This window comes from Zootoca vivipara, chromosome 12 (assembly GCF_963506605.1).
Source record: "Zootoca vivipara chromosome 12, rZooViv1.1, whole genome shotgun sequence".
Classification (NCBI taxonomy): domain Eukaryota; kingdom Metazoa; phylum Chordata; class Lepidosauria; order Squamata; family Lacertidae; genus Zootoca; species Zootoca vivipara.
Genome location: NC_083287.1, coordinates 55348328 through 55366786, shown reverse-complemented (window position 1 = coordinate 55366786; position 18459 = coordinate 55348328). Strand labels below are relative to the sequence as shown.

The 18459-nt window shown below is 49.8% G+C and overlaps 1 protein-coding gene across 5 annotated transcripts in view; it reads right to left on the bottom strand.

Annotated features, from left to right (window-relative positions):
* The window catches only part of NBEAL2 (neurobeachin like 2), a 185580-nt gene that overhangs the window by 6698 nt on the left and 160423 nt on the right, over positions 1–18459 (bottom strand). For all 5 annotated transcript variants that reach the window (XM_060281001.1, XM_060281002.1, XM_060281005.1 and 2 more), the window contains 16 exons: positions 17342–17437; positions 17072–17196; positions 15536–15676; positions 13709–13839; positions 12296–12405; positions 10766–10883; positions 8939–9036; positions 7498–7617; positions 6259–6348; positions 5884–5993; positions 4776–4948; positions 4038–4132; positions 3824–3940; positions 1866–2027; positions 1078–1226; positions 69–204 (listed from right to left, as the gene is read on the bottom strand). In XM_060281001.1, the coding sequence (XP_060136984.1) occupies positions 69–204; positions 1078–1226; positions 1866–2027; positions 3824–3940; positions 4038–4132; positions 4776–4948; positions 5884–5993; positions 6259–6348; positions 7498–7617; positions 8939–9036; positions 10766–10883; positions 12296–12405; positions 13709–13839; positions 15536–15676; positions 17072–17196; positions 17342–17437 (1971 nt within the window). The remainder of the gene's footprint in view (positions 1–68; positions 205–1077; positions 1227–1865; positions 2028–3823; positions 3941–4037; positions 4133–4775; positions 4949–5883; positions 5994–6258; positions 6349–7497; positions 7618–8938; positions 9037–10765; positions 10884–12295; positions 12406–13708; positions 13840–15535; positions 15677–17071; positions 17197–17341; positions 17438–18459) is intronic.

Genomic DNA, 18459 nt, shown 5'->3' with positions numbered 1-18459 from the left:
AAGGAGCAGTTTTTTTTTCTTATAACACTAGGAAGAGTGGAGCTGAAGAACAGCTGACATTCACTCACCTCCAGAGGCTGCCCTGCTCCGACCACAATCAGCTTCCCATCCTCCAAGCCCACGAGGATGTGACTCTTCTCCTTCGTCACCGAGACGCTGTGGATGGGGACCTTCATTGCCAAGGGAGCGACGGCAGCTTGGAGGCTGAAAGGAGAGGAGGGGGGGCGACTGCGTTAGGTGCCGAGGCACTTAAAATCTAATATAATGAGGAGCATAATAAAGGCAGGAACAGGCGTGGGGAAGTCTTAGTGCAGTACGACCGTAAGTTAGAATTTTTTTCAAGGGTTTGGAAACCGAGCCTGATGAGGAACGGTTGAAGGAGCTGGGGATGTTTAGCCTGGAAAAGAGGAGACTTAGAGGAGATATGACAGCCACCTTCAAGTATCTCAAGGGCTGTCACACGGAAGATGGAACAAACTTGTTTTCTGCTCCTCCGGAGGGTAGGACTCGAACCCATGGCTTCAAGTTGCAAGAAAGGAGATTCCGACTAAACATCAGGAAGAGCTTTTCTGACAGGAAGAGCATTGGAACGGTCTCCCTCGGGAGGTGGTGGACTCTCCTTCCTTGGAGGTTTTTAAACAGAGGATGGCTGGCCATCTGTCATGGATGCTTTAGTCCAGATTCCTGCATTGCAGGGGGTTGGACTAGAGGACCCTTGAGGGTCCCTTCCAACCCTTACAATTCTATGATTTCATAGTGCCTGTTGCTGGGAAACCTAAGTGGGGAGAGGGCCACAGCCGATCTCAGGTCTCAGGGGCTCCTGCAACAGGCATCCGGTTAGCTATTGCAGAACAGGATGCTAGGCTAGATGGGCCACTGGCCTGATCCGATGGGCTGCCGGACTCCAACCCCCATGAGCCCCAGCCAGCGCGGTCGATAGTCGGGCATGATGGGAGTTGTAGTCCAACAGATCCCTTGTCGAATGTGAAGATTCAGAGGCTCTTAATGTGGACTGCTTAGAGTTCCAAGTGAGGGCAATTCAGCTGAGCATCAAGGGGTGAGGGGATGAACCTTTACCTCTGAAGGTGCCTGATCTGCAAGGAGCACTGGATGGTCCCCAGCACGACAAACTCCTCCGTGACGCACATGGCGGCGACCTGCTCGTCCAGAGGGATGGAGACCAGATGCTTGCCGTTGACAGAGTACAGGTGCAGGGCAAACTTGTCCTTCAAGAAACGAGAGGCGGAGGTTAGCCAAGGATGCTCTCGCAGCAGCCGCTCCTTCAAACGGAAACCTTAAGCCACCCCGCCAATGCCTTGCAAAGCGCATCAGCAGAGGTCTTCGGCATGTGTGCAAAGTTGGCCGCTCTGCTTCGTGGCATTGCAAGATGTTAGGCCCAGGCAGGGCCCTGCTCCAAAATGGGTCTCTCGACAAACACCCACGCGTCCTGCGCCGCTTCTGCCAGTGGCTCCACTTCGTCTTTGCCTGAACTCATGCCTGGCAGCAGCGAGGAAAACCCTTTTCCTCTTCCCTCCCTGATGCTCTTTCCTTGTGTGACATGGCTTTTTAAGAGTGTAAGCCTGCGGGTAGGGACCATCTAGTTTTGACCGTACTGCTCTGGGATTTTTCTTGGCTGGACAAATGCTCTGAATAAATACGAAATGAATAAGAACCGAAACCGAATGAGATTTTGGCTCAGTAGGCTCCTTCTGTCCTGATTCTACAAGCTCCCCGTTTGCTTCCGCAAAGGTCCCTGCGCTGCAGAAAGAGACCCGTTTAAGAATCGCTCGGGACTTGTCTCTCTCATCCGCCAAGGTGACTTGCCTGCTAACCCCCCACCCCAAGCAAGGCTTCCCGCAGCCCACCTTTAGAGAGGCTCTTCCTTCCACGGTCGTCTGCACCACGACCTGCCCCTCGTGCCCCATGGTGAGGTTGGAGACGGTCACTGGCAGGGAGCTCTCGCAGGGCGGCCGGAGCGACTGCATGAACTGGCCTCGGCGGACGGTGTGTACAATGACGGTGCCGTCCTGGAAGAAGAGAAAGTTTCCAGTGATGATAAAGATGCCAAGGAAGGCAACGCGGGGGGAGGGAGGGAGAGAGAGAGAGAGAACGCATAAGCACGCAATGGAAGGCACGATCCGTTCCGGGGGGCCGTTCATACCCTGAAAAGTCCACAACCAGAGCGGCGCTTCTGCGCATGCACGAAAGAACGCTTCTGCACATGCGCGATAAAGCATTTCTGCACATGCGCGAAGCATGCAGAACGCTTCTGCGCATGCGGCGAATCCCGGAAGTAAACACTTCCGGGGTTGCCGCATTCACAAGATGAAAATACGCGTCCTGAAGCGGACACAACATAAGGTATGACTGTACAGTGGTGCCTCGCTAGACAAATTTAATTCGTTCCACGGGTCTTTTCTTATATCGAAAAATTCGTCTAGCGAATCCCATAGGAATGCATAGAATTTTTTTAAAAAAATTCTTTGTCCATAGGAACGCATTAATTGAATTTCAATGCATTCCTATGGGAAACTGTGATTCGCTAGACGAATTTTTCGTAAAACGAATTCGTCTAGTGAGGCAACCTCTGCTCGAAAAATCCTTTCGTTAAGTGGAAATTTCGTTAAGCAGGGCATTCGTTAAGCGAGGCACCACTGTATAGGACTAGAACACTCCACATAAACTGTGTTTGGAAAACCAAAGGATTTTAATTTTACCTTCTGACAATGTCAGGTAATGCTGAATAATAACAATAATCAACATAATATTAATATGGCCATACCTTGGTTTTCGAACAGCTTAGTTCCCAAACGTTTTGGCTCCTGAACGCCGCAAACCCGGAAGTGAGTGTTCCGGTTTGCAAACTATTTTTGGAAGCCGGACGTCCAACGGGGCTTCCGGTTGGCTGCAGGAGTTTCCTGCAGCCAATTGGAAGCCACACGTAGTTGGTGATCATTTTTAATGATCTCCATGCAATTTCACACATTTTCCTTACAAAGCAAAACAAAATGGCGTTAACCAAAATGCCTTTTGAAGAGCTCGGTTGGTAGCACGAGACCCTTAAGCTCAAGTTCACAGGCTCAAGTCCTATGTAGGGCAAAAGATTCATGCATTGCAGAGGGTTGGACCAGATGACCCAAGGGGCCCCTTTCAATGCTACGATTCTATAGTTCTCTGTGAATTCCCTGTGAAGTCATGTGGCAACTTTTCAGCACCCCTCACTTTGGGAATTTGAAGGTTGAAAAAATCCAACACAGAAAGCAGGAAGAGAAGAACTTTAAGAAGGAATGGGGAAAATTCAAAAATTTTAAGACAACACTATAAAGAACTAGAAACTTTGACAGGATTTGAGTAATGCTTGCAACGTACTAAAAATTGTGGTTAAAATGGATTAGTTTTTTTTAAAATAGAGAAAGTAAGAGAAGCAACTGGGAAAAGATGGATAATGGACACCATGGAAGGGCGGAAGGGATTCGAAGGATTCACAGAATCCTAAAGGAAGATGTTTGAATGTTTGAATTTCAATTTGCAAACAAGATGTTTGAATGTTTAATGTTTGAATTTCAATTTGCAAACAAAAAAGATCTGATATGAAAAGTCCAAAAGGGAGCTTCCCCATTCTCCTGGGACATTGGGAGTTCTTGCCCAAATCATCCGGACGACTCCAGGTTGGGGAGCCAGGACTAAATCTCTCTGCTTTGTGAGGCCCGTAGACACCCTTCCGCCTCTCGTCATTGGAATCTTCTGGGTTCAACTGCTTGTGTACCAGAAGGAGGCCGAGGACAAGAAAGAGAAGGCCTACACAGGCCCCGCTGCGGCTCACCTTTGACCCCGAGACGGCCATGTCCAACTCTGTGCTGATGGCGACACACGTGACTTCGTCATCGTGCCCGTAGAGGACCTGGACGGGCTTGGGTGCCAGGCCACAGGAGAAGCCACCCTGGGGCAGAGGAGAAAAGAGGCCGTCAACAGAATCTCTCAGAATCGTAGAGTTGGAAGGGACCGCTAAAGGCCATCCAGTCCAACCCTCCTCTTACCTGCTGCAGGACCTGCCAAACCATGCAGGTGGTATCCCGTGACCCGGATATGAGGTAGATTCCGCACAGATCTAAGGCCAGGCAAGTGACGACGTCTGCAGGGCAAGGAGAGGGGATCACCAAAACAGAAACACACGGATAATGGTCCCCAGTTAGTTACCTTATCTACATGCAGGGGATAAACATATATACATATGTACAAATGGAAGAGCATTCAAGGGCAACTCCCTGCAGGCAGAAAAGGAGTGTGTCAGGGAGGCAATAGTAAAATAACTTTAAAGATTGGAAACAAAGAAAAACAACCAGTTTAGCCATTGCTCGCTAGGATTATATTCTTCGAACTTTCAGCGTACAAAAAGGGAAACGGGGAGGAAACTCTAGGAAGGGGTAACAGAACAATAATACTATTGGAATTATAAGAATTGCTCGTCTGAAAATCCTCCTTAGTCCCTCAGGCATGGTTTCAAAATTATTTAGGTTTTCAAACCACAGAAAAGGAAGGAAATCACACTCGGACGTTTCCATTCCCTTCTCTCCGCAGCCATGAGGACTAGAAACATGCCCTTTTAAGACTCAAGACAGAACAAAAGGGAAGCAGCAACTCTGAGGGTGCCAGAGCCTGTACTCGAGGAGCAAAATATACGCTGGCATTAAGACATTCAGCATGCTCTGTTTTTCGATTCCTCGCGATTTTCGGAAGGGAGCCTCTCCTCCTGCGAGCGAGTCGTGGCTTCCTACCTATGTGCCTCTTGATGTGACCCACAACTTTCCCTCTGCTGAGGGACGTCACCCGCAAGCTGTTGTCCCAGTGGCCTCCGCTGAAAAGGAGCTTCCCATCGTGAGAGACAGTCAGCGTCTTGGAGGACACCTCTACTCCTGGAGCAACGGGTCCATACAGGAAGCGCTGGGTCCTAGCAGGAGGGAGGGAGAAAGAAAAAGAGATATTCCTGCCAAGCAGCGAAGCCTGCATTTTAGGCAGGTGAGGAAAAGGGATCAGAGATCCACCGCACACCTCACCCACTGAAGACCCCTTTACCTAGGCCAGTGCTTCTCAAACTCCCCGGCTGTTGCTGGACTACAACTCCCATCATCCCTGACCACTGGGGTCCTGTGTCAGGAGTGAGCAGCGGTAGATCGCACCAAGTGAGTTAGCTCTGTACACTGGTACCTTGGTTCCCAAACACTGAAAACCCAGAAGTGAGTGTTCCGGTTTTTGAACATTTTTCAGAAGCCGAACGTCCGATGCGGCTGTCGGTTATTGTTTCCAGGGTGCCTGCACCAATCAGAAGCCGCACCTTGGTTTTCGGACATTTCAGAAGTCAAACGAACTTCCGGAATGTATTAATTTGAGAACCAAGGTACTACTTTATTTGGCGCTCTTCTTTTTGTTATGTATTTTTGTTTTTGAGGCTTTTTCAGTTCATTTCTTTTTGTGACGGTGTAGAACCCAGTTCAGCTACTGATTGATTGAATGATTGTGTGACTGTGGAAATGGATAAAAGCCCTCCACCCAAACAATGACTATCATCAGTACAGGTAAGAAAAAAATAATAAATTTAAATTTTAGTCATCTACAATACTGTCTTATTTATTTTATAGCACAGTACATTGGTGCTTACATTTTATGGATCAATTGTCTCGCGACAGCCGGAGACCCAAGTCTGAGAGACACTGAGCTGGGGGCGTGGCACCCGCCAAGCGGCAGAGGCGGGTTGCGGCCAGATCTCGCCAAAAACCTGCGAGACCTCGCCGCCGGCAGAGGCGCCTCCTCTCTTGGGGTCCCGCCGCTCGGGGAGACCCACCCAGAAGCCTCAGCGCCCGAGGTGGGAGCAAAGCCCCGACTCACTTTGCGTTGGAGACGGTGGGGTCTTTGGTGAAGCTGAAATAGTTGGAGATGTTCTTGTCGTAGGGCAGCCAGCCGTGCGTGCCCAGCAGCCCATTGGCACTAACAGTGACCTGGAGGAAGTTTTTTTGGGGGTGGATTAGTCAACAAAAGAGGCAGGGAAGCAGCGACAAGAGAGGGGCAGGGAAGCGGTGACGCAGGAGAGGTGGGGAAGGAAGAGGGCAAACAGGAATCGCAGCATCCTTCCTGGAACAAGGGGGATCGCCCACCCAAAGAGCCACAGAATTGTTGCAGAGTTGGAAGGGGCCCCCCAAAGTGTCATCTAGTCCAACCCCCCGGCAAGGAGGCCTTGGGAGAAAAGCGGCAGTTTGCACCTACCAGCATATCGGGATATCCCTGAGTCATGAAGGAGTGTGCTTGGTTTTTGGGGACCACGGCCTGTACCAGTGGGATCCCGTCGCTGATGCTCTGAAAAGGGATGAGACGAGTCACTGCGTTTTGCCGCTTGATTTCGGTAAAAATCTGTCCCGCCTTTGTGATAATTCCCCACCACCAGCTACAGAAAAAGGACACAGATCTACCCCACCTCCAGCCTTGCTCTGGGAAAGGAAAGGAAAGGGAGTCGCAGGAGATAGGTGGGTAGCAATGCCCTTTCATACGTATCATACAATTGTAGGGCTGGAAGGGGCACTCAACAGTCATCTAGTCCAACCCCCTCAAACGAAAGCATCCACAGCCATTCAACCTCTGCTTAAAAACCTCTGAGGAAGGAGAGCCCACCACTTCTTGTGGGGGGGGGGGTTGTACCCCTGCTGAACAGCTCTTGCCGTCAGAAAGTTCTTCCCGATGTTGAGATGGAATCTCCTTTCTTGGAACTTGAAGTCGCTGGTTCGAGTCCCACCCTCCAGGAACAGGAGAAAACAGGCTTCTTCCATCTTCCATGGGACAGCCCTTCAGACATTTGAATATGGCTCTCGTATCACCTCTCAGTCTTCTCCTCTTCCCCGGGCTAAGCATCCCCAGCTCCTTCAACTGTTCCTCATCAGGCATGGTTTCCAGACCCTTGATCAGGGGTCCCCAGACTTAGGGCGGGGGAGTGTGCGTGCAGTGGGCCGGAGGGTGGGGAAGTGCGCGCCCGTGCGCATGCACAAACACATTTACTGGCGCGGTGGCGCGCTTCCAGGCCGGAAAAATCGCCGAAAATTGTTTGTGCGCATGCGTATGGGCCTCCCCTGACTCGGAAGTGCACCTCCCCCGACCCGGAAGTGCACCGGAAATGACCTCTTCAGGGTCGGGAGAGGCCCATACGCATTGCGCAGAAACGATTTCGGCGCTTTTTTCAGATCTGGAAGTGCGCCGCTGCCCAGCGCGCCGCAAGAGCGGGCGGCGGCAGCGGGCGTCGTCGTGGGCCGGATTGGGAGGCCAATTGGGCCACATCTGGCCCGCGGGCCGTAGTCTGGGGACCCCTGCCCTTGATCCTCTTGGTTGCCCTCCTTTGTGCGTGTTCCAACTTGTCAATGCCCTTCTTGAACTGCGGTGTGTTTGTGCATGCGTATATCCATGTACTCTGCACGCGCACAGAAACACAAAATTACACCCTGGAGGAAATAGACTTACTTCAGCAAAGAAGGACTTGAGCTCGCTGAGGTTCTCAAAGACGTTGGGGGGGATGGTGTCCAGGCGAGAGAGTCTCTTGGAGGCTGCGTTTTCGGCAGAGAGCCGGGCTGGATGAGGCTCCTAGAGGAGGGGGGGGATCATGGTGTTTCTTTCAAACAGGACTGGCATCTTGTACCCTATCGTAACTTTGTGTGTAAAACCTCAATATCTTACGGCTCCCGCCCATTGCCTGTCCTGTACAATCCACACACCCCATGAGATGAAAAGGGGGTTCCTGCCATCGCTTGTGGGAGACACAGTGATGAAGGGAGGAGGGGCCTTTCCACAGATCATTTTCTAGGCTGACCTGCCATGCGGGAAAAGCCAGGCAGCCAAAATGATGTTTTAATGTATTTTTAATCTTTTCTTGGAAGCTGCCCAGAGTGGGCGGGGTAATAATAATAATAATAATAATAATAATAATAATAATTTATACCCCATCCACCTGGCTGGGTTTCCCCAGCCACTCTGGGTGGCTTCTAACAAAAGATTAAAAATACATTAAATATATTATTATTAAAAGGCATCCATGGCGCATTAAACCACCAACACTCCCCCCCCCCCGCATTCTGCTGTTGCAAATTGGGTGGGGCGCTGCTGTCAGAGTGTCAGGCTAGGAGCTGGGAGAGAGCTGGGTTCGAATCCTCCCTCGGCTACGAAGCACGCTGGGTGGCCTTGGGCCCGTCACGGCCTCTCAGCCTAACCAGTTGTGGGGTTAAAATGGGGAGGGGGGGGGGAAACCACTTAAGTGAGCCACTTAAAAATGTGGGGTATGCATGCAATGAAATAAATCTGAAACAAAAGTTGTGAGCGGTACGTAAAATTCAAAAACAGACCCTGTTTTCAACGTGGGCCTAAGAGAAGCAGAGAGATGCAATCCAGGGCATTGCCCGATGTTAGGGATTGTTCTAGCAGTGAGCATTCCCTGACAATCGCAGAAGAGAGGCACCCTGGCTCAGGCAGCATCCTAGAGCCCTTACTGCAACCTCAGACAGGATATCAGGGGGAGGGATCAGGGAAAGTGTCCAGCGGGGAGATGCCTCGCCCTTTTAAGTTCATGCCTGACTTAAGACATTCCAAGGTGCGCAGGCGCAAAGGGAGGAGGGCAGGAATCCCACGCTTACTATGCTGGGGGAGGAGCAGACGCCAGGCATTGGGAGAATCTTCGTCAGACTTGTATTCTTGATACTGAATCACATTGTAAATATCAGGCAAAATAAAAGCCTTAAAGACAGAATGGCTGTGGTACTAGTTTCTCAGAAGTAGCCAAACAAGGACCGTGACACCCGCCTTCTGCTAGCTTCCACCTGGGCCTTGCAAAATGGCCGCCTGCCTACAGGTCAGGTGTTGCCCTCCTCCCCCGGATGCCTTTTGGGCAAAAATCCGCAAGACATCTTCCTACCTTCAGGAGCTGGCAGGGGGTCTGCCCAAAGTTACTGATGATGCCCTCCAGAGCCTTCCTTTGGGTCTCGTCGGCGATGGCATCCAAGTCTACTGCCCCTGAAATAAATAAGTTTCGGGTGGCAGGAGGAACATACAAAATGCAGTGTAAATCAGGGCTGGGGGGACCTGTGGCCCAGAAGATGCGTCAATTAGGGACTCCAGATTGGAGTAGGGTTGCCCCATCTGCCCCTCACTTCCCTCTGCAGCCCATGCAAAAACTGCCTTCTTTAATAATAATAATAATAATAATAATAATAATAATAATTGTTGTTGTTTAGTCGTTTAGTCGTGTCCGACTCTTCGTGACCCCATGGACCATAGCACGCCAGGCACTCCTGTCTTGCACTGCCTCCCGCAATTTGGTCAAACTCATGTTCGTAGCTTCGAGAACACTGTCCAACCATCTTGTCCTCTGTCGTCCCCTTCTCCTAGTGCCCTCAATCTTTCCCAACATCAGGGTCTTTCCCAAGGATTCTTCTCTTCTCATGAGGTGGCCAAAGTATTGGAGCCTGAGCTTCACGATTTTATTATTTATATCCTGCCCAACCCCAGCCACTCTCAGCTCCCAACAGAACACTAAAAATAGAACAAAACTTCAAACATTAAATTTTTCTCTTTGACATCTGATGGGAGGGCGTTCCACAGGGCGGGTGCCACCACTGAGAAGGCCCTCTGCCTGGTTCCTGCAACCCCACTTCTTGCACTTCATACCTACGGGACCGCCTCTCCCGGTATGCCCCGTAGAGGACATTAAGGTCCACAAATAAAAACATACTGGAGATCCCGAGTCACAAGGTGGTTAGACTGGCCTCGACCAGGACCAGGGCCTTCTCAGTACTAGCCCCGACCTGGTGGAACGCTCTCACTCACTCAGGAGACTAGGGCCCAGCGGGAGTTGTCACCTTTTCGTAGGGCCTGCAAGACGGAGCTGTTCTGCTTGGCCTTTGGACTGACTCAGTCTGACCCCGATGTTACCCTCCCCTAAGGCTTTATCCTACAGATATTTCAATGAGGTTGCACTTGTAGAGTCCTAATTTTAAAACTGAATTCTAACATTGTATTTAATCTGCATTTTAACTGAATTGTTTCTTTTATGCTTGCTTTGATATTCTTGTTAGCCACCCTGAGCCCAGTCTTGACTGGGAAGGGCGAGGTATAAATAAAATTATTATTATTATTATTATTGAGGGAACCACCAGAAGGCCCTCGGAGCTGGACCTCAGTGTCTGGGCAGAACGATGGAGGTGGAGACGCTCCTTCAGGTATACTGGACCGAGGCTGTTTAGGGCCTTAAAGGTCAGCACCAACACTTTGAATTGTGCTCGGAAATGTACTGGGAGCCAACATAGGTCTTTCAAGTCTGGTGTTATGTGGTCTCGGCGGCCGCTCCCAGTCACCAGTCTAGCTGCCGGATTCTGGATTAATTGCAGTTTCTGGGTCACCTTCAAAGGTGAAACATAGAGCGCATTGACCGTTAGACCCACTCTTGGTCTCATTTGCTCCATCTGCCAGAGCCTGTTTTTGCATTTAGGGAAAATCCCCAACTCACTGAGGGTTTGAGACCCATCGGCTCCCCTCACCTGGTTTAGCCGGCCAGTCGAAGCCGTTTCCTGGGATTGTGGCCGCTGTTGCATGCCGACAGCTTCCAGGAGCCCCAGGCAAGACAGACTAGCCTAGAAGGAACACGGTGTGTCCCCCACCAGAGGTACTACATACAGAATCACAGGGACCCCATGGGTCATCTAGCCCAACCTGACGCAGCAGATGCAACGAGGTCCCACCTTACCTTCATACGTGCAGTAATAGAAGACATTCAGCGCTTCCACAGCGGCTGGGCCCCGCTGTTTGTACCCAAAGATCAAGTCAATCCACTCGTGCAGGTGGGCAGACACGTACTCCGACTCCTGCCAAGGACACAAGGGGATGATGAGATCAAAGCACAGCACAGGCCGGCTTGCATGCCACTAAAACAAACCAAAACACCATCGCTTTTCCCAGGGTGCAATCTGCTCAGATACAAATACAGTCGTACCTTGGAAGCCGAACGCCTTGGCTTCCGAACAAATCAGTTCCCGAACGATCGAAACACGGAAATGAGCGTTACGGTTTTTGAATGATTTTTGGAAGCCGGATGTCCGGAGCGGCTTCCGATTGGCTGCGGGACGCTCCTGCAGCCAATTGCAAGCCGGAGTTTGGTTTCTGAACTGTCCCGGGAGTTGAACAGACTCCTGGGATGCATTCTGTTCGAAGACCAAGGTACCACTGTAACCGAAATGCAGAGACACTGCAATTAATCCAGAATCCGGCAGCTAGACTGGTGACTGGGAGCGGCCGCCGAGACCACATAACACCAGACTTGAAAGACCTATGTTGGCTCCCAGTACATTTCCGAGCATAAATGTGAAACTTTTTGCATCTTTTTTGTTTTGTTTTGCAAATGCAGGCAAACCTGTTTCATGAGGGGAAAAGTAGGGTTTTTTTGCCCTAAGTCGGGTCATTCTGCTGATCAATTTCAGCGGATTTTTAAATTTTAAAATGGATTTGCATATCGCTAAGACGCCGAGGTGTCCTTTGTGTGAGACTGAAAAGAAGGAATTTAATAAAAAGCGCGTGGCTCACTGTTTGGAAAAGGGCACTGTAAGGGGGAGAGAGTATAGCGAACCGCCCCCTATCATCAGGAGCAGCTCCTCCCCAAGCAGCCACGGAAGCGCAGGGTCTGAAGGAGGGAGTCAGGAAGCAGAGAGGGAGAGCCAGGGCTCCGGCAGCAGGGAAGAGCCCCTGCTCCACAGGCGGGAAGAGAGAGAGACGGAAAGGGGGGGAGAGGGAAAAGACGGAGCGTAGACCCTTTCCCCCGGCAGCGGAATTAAGGAGGAGGAGGAGGAAAGGGAGGAGATTCGCTGTCCCCAGGCTCTTATGTTGGCCCAAGGGGCGAAAAGGGGCAGTGCCGGATTCTGACACGGAATAGTGGACATGAAACCAACAGCTCATCACACTGTAAATAATGTGCACCAATAAAGACTCTGAAAGACAAGTTTGTGGAGAGTCGTTACTCAGGAGTAGCCGCAATAACCTCTGACAGGCACGTTGCATACTTTATTTCCCTAACTACAGCCACATACCAGAATGAAATGGCCTCAGAAAAAAAAGATGCAGAACACCCCTCGACTTTCAGCAACTTGCCCTCAGCAATTAAAGCATTTGGGCTTAGTTAAAACTAAAGGAAAAGGAGGGTAGTATTATTATTTATAGCAACAAAATCTTTCTCCCTCTCCATTGCCCTGCCTGCCTGTGCAATGTGGAGCATTGCTCCTCTTACCAGGGCTTTCCGGTGCTTGTGGATGAAATCTTCTGGGGATTTGGCCCACCTGGGAAGGACGACGTCTCCCACTTTCTCATTCGACATCTGCAGAGAGCCTAGATCAAAGCCTGCAGGGTGGGAAAATGTGGGAGCATAGAGCAGGCAGCCAAAACCAGCGTTCTCCGCTGTCCCTTCCCTCTAAAAAAACCACCTTAGCTCCCCAAGCTTTTACAAACTGCACTTCCGATTTCCAGAGTCAAGGACCAGCAACTCACACATGGCATGATCAACGTATGGGACTCGTTCATAGCTGCCAAGTACCCCGTATTCCCCGGGAAACCCCCGGCGGTCTCCCGTTTGAGCTCCTCTCCCGTAAATCTCCCTTAAATCCGCTCCTGTCGGCAGCCATTTTTCTAGTGCCAGTTTGCCCATCTATGGGCAACAGAAAATGGCTGCCGCTGGCACCGGAAATATCTTCTACGCATGTCCGGCGGCCATCTTAGGGGTGGCCACATGGCGGCAGCCATCTTGGAGGTGGCCGCATGGCCACCCCTAAGATGGCCGTCGCCATGCGGCCACCCCCAAGATGGCCGCCGAACAACTTCTGGTGCCGCTGCTGCTGTTGATCCCGTATTTTTCTGCGGGAGACTTGGCAGGTATGGACTCGTTACTACAAAGTTACGCATCTTACTGGCGGTCCCTGACGTCTCCCCTTGATCTCTGCTTACCCACCTAAGGGTGAAGCTATAGGCCAGATTTGCAGAGCAAGGCAGGGGTGGGCGGTTTTGAAGCATCCTCACCACCTTCGGGGCAAGGAGTATCCTTCTCTCTCCCCTTGGGCAAACTCTGAAAAGACCCATTTTGCCGCTTTCCGGCCGCTTCCCAATGTTAAATTGAGGATAAGAGAGGCCTGACCCAGCCCTGCCTGGCTATTGCCGGGACTGAGCTTCATTTCATTTCATTTTTTTATTTGTATGCCGCCTTTCCACAGTTAAAAACAATGCTCAGGGCGGCTTACAACATGACAAGATCTACACAATTTAAAAAGTCACAAACAATAAATAAACCACATCAAAAAATACACAACCAAATGGAAAACAATTTTCACGTATATCAAAATCTAAAACTAAGAATACAGCATTAATATCACAGTTCAAAATGACATAGGTAAAAAATAACAGCAATTTAGAACAAAAAACGAAACAAAACGGAGCCCTCTCTACCCAGCAGCAGCAGCCAACTTGGGATCTTCTGACCTTCTGACTTCGTGTTTGAATACAAGGCCTCTCCAAATACTTGGCTGCAAGAGGAGGAGGACTTACCTCCTGCTGGCGAACTCCTCGGCGGCTTCTGCCTGGTCCCTGTTGGCCAGCGGAATTGGCAGCCCAGATGGCCTGGGAATCTGAACCAGCCCAGGAAAGGAACACTTACTGTTTTGGTTCTCCAGGAAGTCCGTAAAGTAGAAGAATTCCGGGATCAGCTCCTTCACGTCCACAGGGTTCTCCATGCGGGCTTGCCAGGCGGCGGGGACAGAGTGAAACTGCCGGTCGGAGCAGTCAAACCTGCCGGCATAAGAGCGAGAGATTAAATTGCAAGGCTGCAGAGTGGGAATTTGTCCGATCCTCTCCGCTAAAGCCGTCCCAAGTCGGCGGCTACCACCGCCTTGTCAAAATGGGCAGAGACGCACATTCCTGGTTCCTAGGCGGTAATGCACTAAGCGTCAGTTTGCATTTCCTAGTGCAGAAAGTATTGATCTGATGTGTCGAGATCTTTCCTATTCTACTCAGTTCAAGAGAGTTCTGGAAGCTTCTCTGTGTGAAAGAAAGAAGCAGAAGGTTCATGAGGTTTGGGTTATTCCTTCAGAGAAGCTGAGTACCGCTGCCTTAAACTGGTTCTGTTATCTCTTTCAGTCAAGGTCATGCTAACTATACAGTGGTACCTCTGGTTGCGAACGGGATCCGTTCCGGAGGCCCGTTCACAACATGAAAAGCCCGCAACCTGAAACGCCGTATCTGCGCAGGTGCACGGCACGATCTGGCGCTTGTGAGCAAAGCACGATTTAGCACTATTGCGCATGCGCGAGTGGCAAAACCTGGAAGTAACCCCTTCCGGTACTTCCGGTTTACCGCAGGACGCAACCTGAAAAGACGTAACCCGCAGCGGACGTAAGAGAGAGAATTGCTAATTGTATTATTGAGAATTGCTAATTGTATTATTGTGGAGAGAGAATTGCTAATTGTATTATTGAGCTAAATCTGATCATATAGTTTGCATTGTATAATTCTGATTGTATGGCTTAGCCCTGCATAACCCTGGGATGCTTTCCTCCTAAAATGCTTCTTAAAATGCTTTCCTCTCTGCCTCTCTGTGTGCCAAAGTGTAATGTAAGTGAGACAGCTTCCTATCAAGGCCGAATAAGTTGGCCTTGTCTGGAACACAGAGAAAGGCTCATCAGCGGATGAGCTTGACGCTGGAAGCTGCTAGCTTGACGCATAAACTAGTCTTACTGAAGGCTTTGATGAGTCAGCATGTGTTTATGCACAGGACCGGACACGGATCTTCCTTATATGTACTTGTGACCCCCTTGCGTGCGCACATTTACAGAGGAGGGGGAAAGGAGCCCAAGAAGTGTATAAGAAGCTTTGCAAATTTGTGTTTCTTTACTCTTGTCGTGAGCTGATCACCAAGAGTCTCTTAAATTTAAGAATTAAGCTCTTTCTCTGAATGGAACTCAACCCTGGTGTCATTAGTGACTGTCTCTGTCCCTGCCTGGGCGCAACTTAAGAACCCTTATCAGCTAACAAGGCTACAGTATGACTGTAAAAGGAAGGCCAGAAGGTTTCACTTTCTCTCTCTTTTCCTTCCGGTGTGGTGTTCTGTACATAGTATGCTTAGTGCTAAGGTTTAGACTTATTATAAGTTATTGCAAGTTTCAGTTAAGTCTGCTGGAACTGGATTTCTGATGGACAGGGCCAATCTTGAATGTATTGGATTTGCGACCAGAATTGCCTCGGGTCTACTTTTGGGGAATCCTGCGACGTGTTTAACTTTTTACTCTGCTAACCATACGTCGGGAGTTCTGCCCTGGATCAATATGGAGTAGAATTCCATGACACTAAGTGGCCATTTGACGAGAAGGGAAACGAGCAAACGGCAAGGAAGGGCTCGGCCCATCATGTCTGCGTGTGTTTACTGGAGGAGCAGAGAGAGAGAGAGAGAGAAGTCTTTCTTTTCCGCGGCTGGCTTGCTCTCACCCACCTCCCGCTTTGCAACTGGATATGCAGAGTAGTGAAAGGCTCTGTGCGGATCAGGTAGTGCATGACGCCGGCTGCGTTGGAGTAGTGGGTGCCGTAGTGGAACTTGTCAATCATGCCCGTGGGGTCCTCAAAGCTCTCATACCTATGGGCGGAATGGCAAAGCCAGAAAGAGCAGAACTCAAGTCTGTGCGGCGACTCCAAGATGGCCGACATAATAATAATAATAATAATAATAATAATAATAATAATAATATACCGCCCTTCATCCAAACGTCATGGGACGGTTCACATCGTAAAGGTACAACACGGGAACACAAAATGCAAAACAGAACGAAAGCAAGGCAACTCCCCTGCCACAAACACACCAAGAAGCATTTTCGCCAATGGTGGTTCTGAAATGGCGCATGCGATTTAGCATGACTCGGCCGCTGCTTTTCTGCTTTGAGATATTCCCCCTACTGGGCAGCTCCTCTTTCCTAGTCCCCTTTCCGAAACCGTATAACCCCAGTCCTGAATGATCTACATTGGCTCCCAGTATGTTTCCAAGCACAATTCAAAGTGTTGGTGCCGACGTCAAAAGCCATAAACAGCCTCGGCCCAGTATACCTGAAGGAGCGTATCCACCCCCATCATTCAGCCCAAACACTGAGGTCCAGCGCCGAGGGCCTTCTGGCGGTTCCCTCGTTGCGAGAAGCCAAGTTGCAGGGAACCAGACAGAGGGCCTTCTCGGTGGTGGCACCCGCCCTGTGGAATGCCCTCCCAGCAGATGTCAAGGAAATAAACAACTATCTGACTTTTAGAAGACATCTGAAGGCAGCCCTATTAAGGGAAGTTTTTAATATTTAATAAATTGTTGTATTTTAATATTTCTGTTGGAAGCTGCCCAGAGTGGCTGGGGAAACCCAGCCAGATGGGCAGGGTATAAACAATAAATTGTTGTTGTTGTTTTATTCTGTTTTTAATCTGTTGGGAGCTGCCCACAGATGGGCATCGTATAAATATTATTATTACTATCTTGAATGTTGAGATGAAAGCACTTTTTATATGGACCTTAGGCGAGGGGTAAAGAGTTAAATCGTCCTTCTCCCCCACCCCCAGCTGTAACACTGGTCTTCCTGCAATTTGCTGGGGTGGGCAGAGGTGGGAGAGGGAAGAAACTGATGCAAAAGCAGTGGTACTTGGGAAGGGAAGGGCTAAAGAGACAATTGGGAGGAGAGGCGGGATGTAGAGAAGCAAAAGCCTAGAGCAGGCATAGAGGCAAACTCGGCCCTCCATCTGTTTTGGGACTACAATTCCCATCATCCCTGACCACTGGTCCTGTTAGCTAGGGATGATGGGAGTTGTAGTCCCAAAACATCCGGAGGGCCAAGTTTGCCTAGGCCTGGCCTAGAGCAGTCACTGCCCTTCAGGTGGGTTTGGACTACAACTCCCATGTTGCAGGTACCCGGCATTTCCCCCCACCGAGATGCTTCCTGCCTTCCCAGCCGCATTCGTTCCCGGGAAGGCTGCAACGCCGCCGAGAAAACTCTGCACTCACTTCTCCTTGACGTCCTTGGCGTGCCTCTCGTTGGCGACCCCAATGGGCTTGGAGAGATCCCGGAACACAGCAGGGTTGTTGAGATCCAGAGTCTCCGAGACGTAATCCTGCAGGATCCACGGGAACTGGAGGGGAGGAGAGAAAGGAGAGCCTCTGGTTTTGCCTGCTTGGGGGAATCCAGCGTTTGCAGGGGGGTGGGGCAGGAGAGGAAACAATCTTAAGCAGCACCGGATGAGGCTCAGGGGCAAAGGTTCGCCCTCGGATGCTTACCACGGGATACTGGGAGAGGTCGTTGTAGGTGCGGCCTGCGATGGTGTTGAGCTGCATGAGGTATTCGAAGTTGGAGATCTCCCTGTTAACCCATTTCTGGAAAAGGAGGGTGGAAATAAAACAGTGGATTCGGTAAAGGATCTGGCAAAATGGCCGGACCAGAATGGTAAATTCTTTAAAAATAAATCAATTTATTCATTTGGTTTTTCAATTTAAAGTTTTACAATCACATATCCAACATACAACATAAAAAAAAACAAGTTTACAGAGAATCTCCTGGACTCCCCTCCTCCCCTTTGTGGGCCCTATTGTTAGTCATTTCCTCCTGCATCTTTTATAATAATCCAAATCTTTTACATCTCAATTATCTCCAAAATTCACCATTAAACTACAAGTGACATTCCAATCCTACTAACGATTTTATCTGTTTACAATGGTTTTTAAGATAAATTATAAAATTTCCCCATTCCTTATTAAAATTTTGGTCTTCCTGATTTATGATTCTTCTGGTCATTTTTGCCATTTCGGCATAGTCCATCAACTTAATCTGCCATTCTTCTCTGGTGGGAACTTTATCTTCCTTCCATCTCTGGGCCAGAGACAAAATGATAAATCAAGTGTTTAGGAGCCATTTAAAAAGAACCACAGAGGTATTTCAGGGTAAAATCCTGAGCACCAAGTTTCTAAAATTAAAGAAGGTGGGTGTAACACACACACACACACACACAAATCAAATTTGTGACCTGAAAGCCATTTCTTCACATCTCCTAGCTCTGGGGGAAGAGTGCCATTGTGATATGCTCAGGAGTGAAGGAAATGCACTCTGCGCATGGTCAAAGGCACTCGCTTCTTCACTTCGGTTTTAACTGGAGGATCTCTCACTCCTGGCTCAGATTCAGCTTTGGCTCAACCCAGAGGAAGCGCTGAAGAGAATCGGGTTCATCTAGCTGTGTTCTGTCTGCACTGACAGGCAGCTGCTCTCCGGGTTTCAAATGGGGGGATTTGAACACAGGACCTTCTCAGCTGCAACCTCACAGTGACATTCTCAAAGTCCGCTGAGGCTCTCCCCAAACCGGCTCCAACCTCCAAGCTACCCAGTTCACAGAATCCGGGTGGCT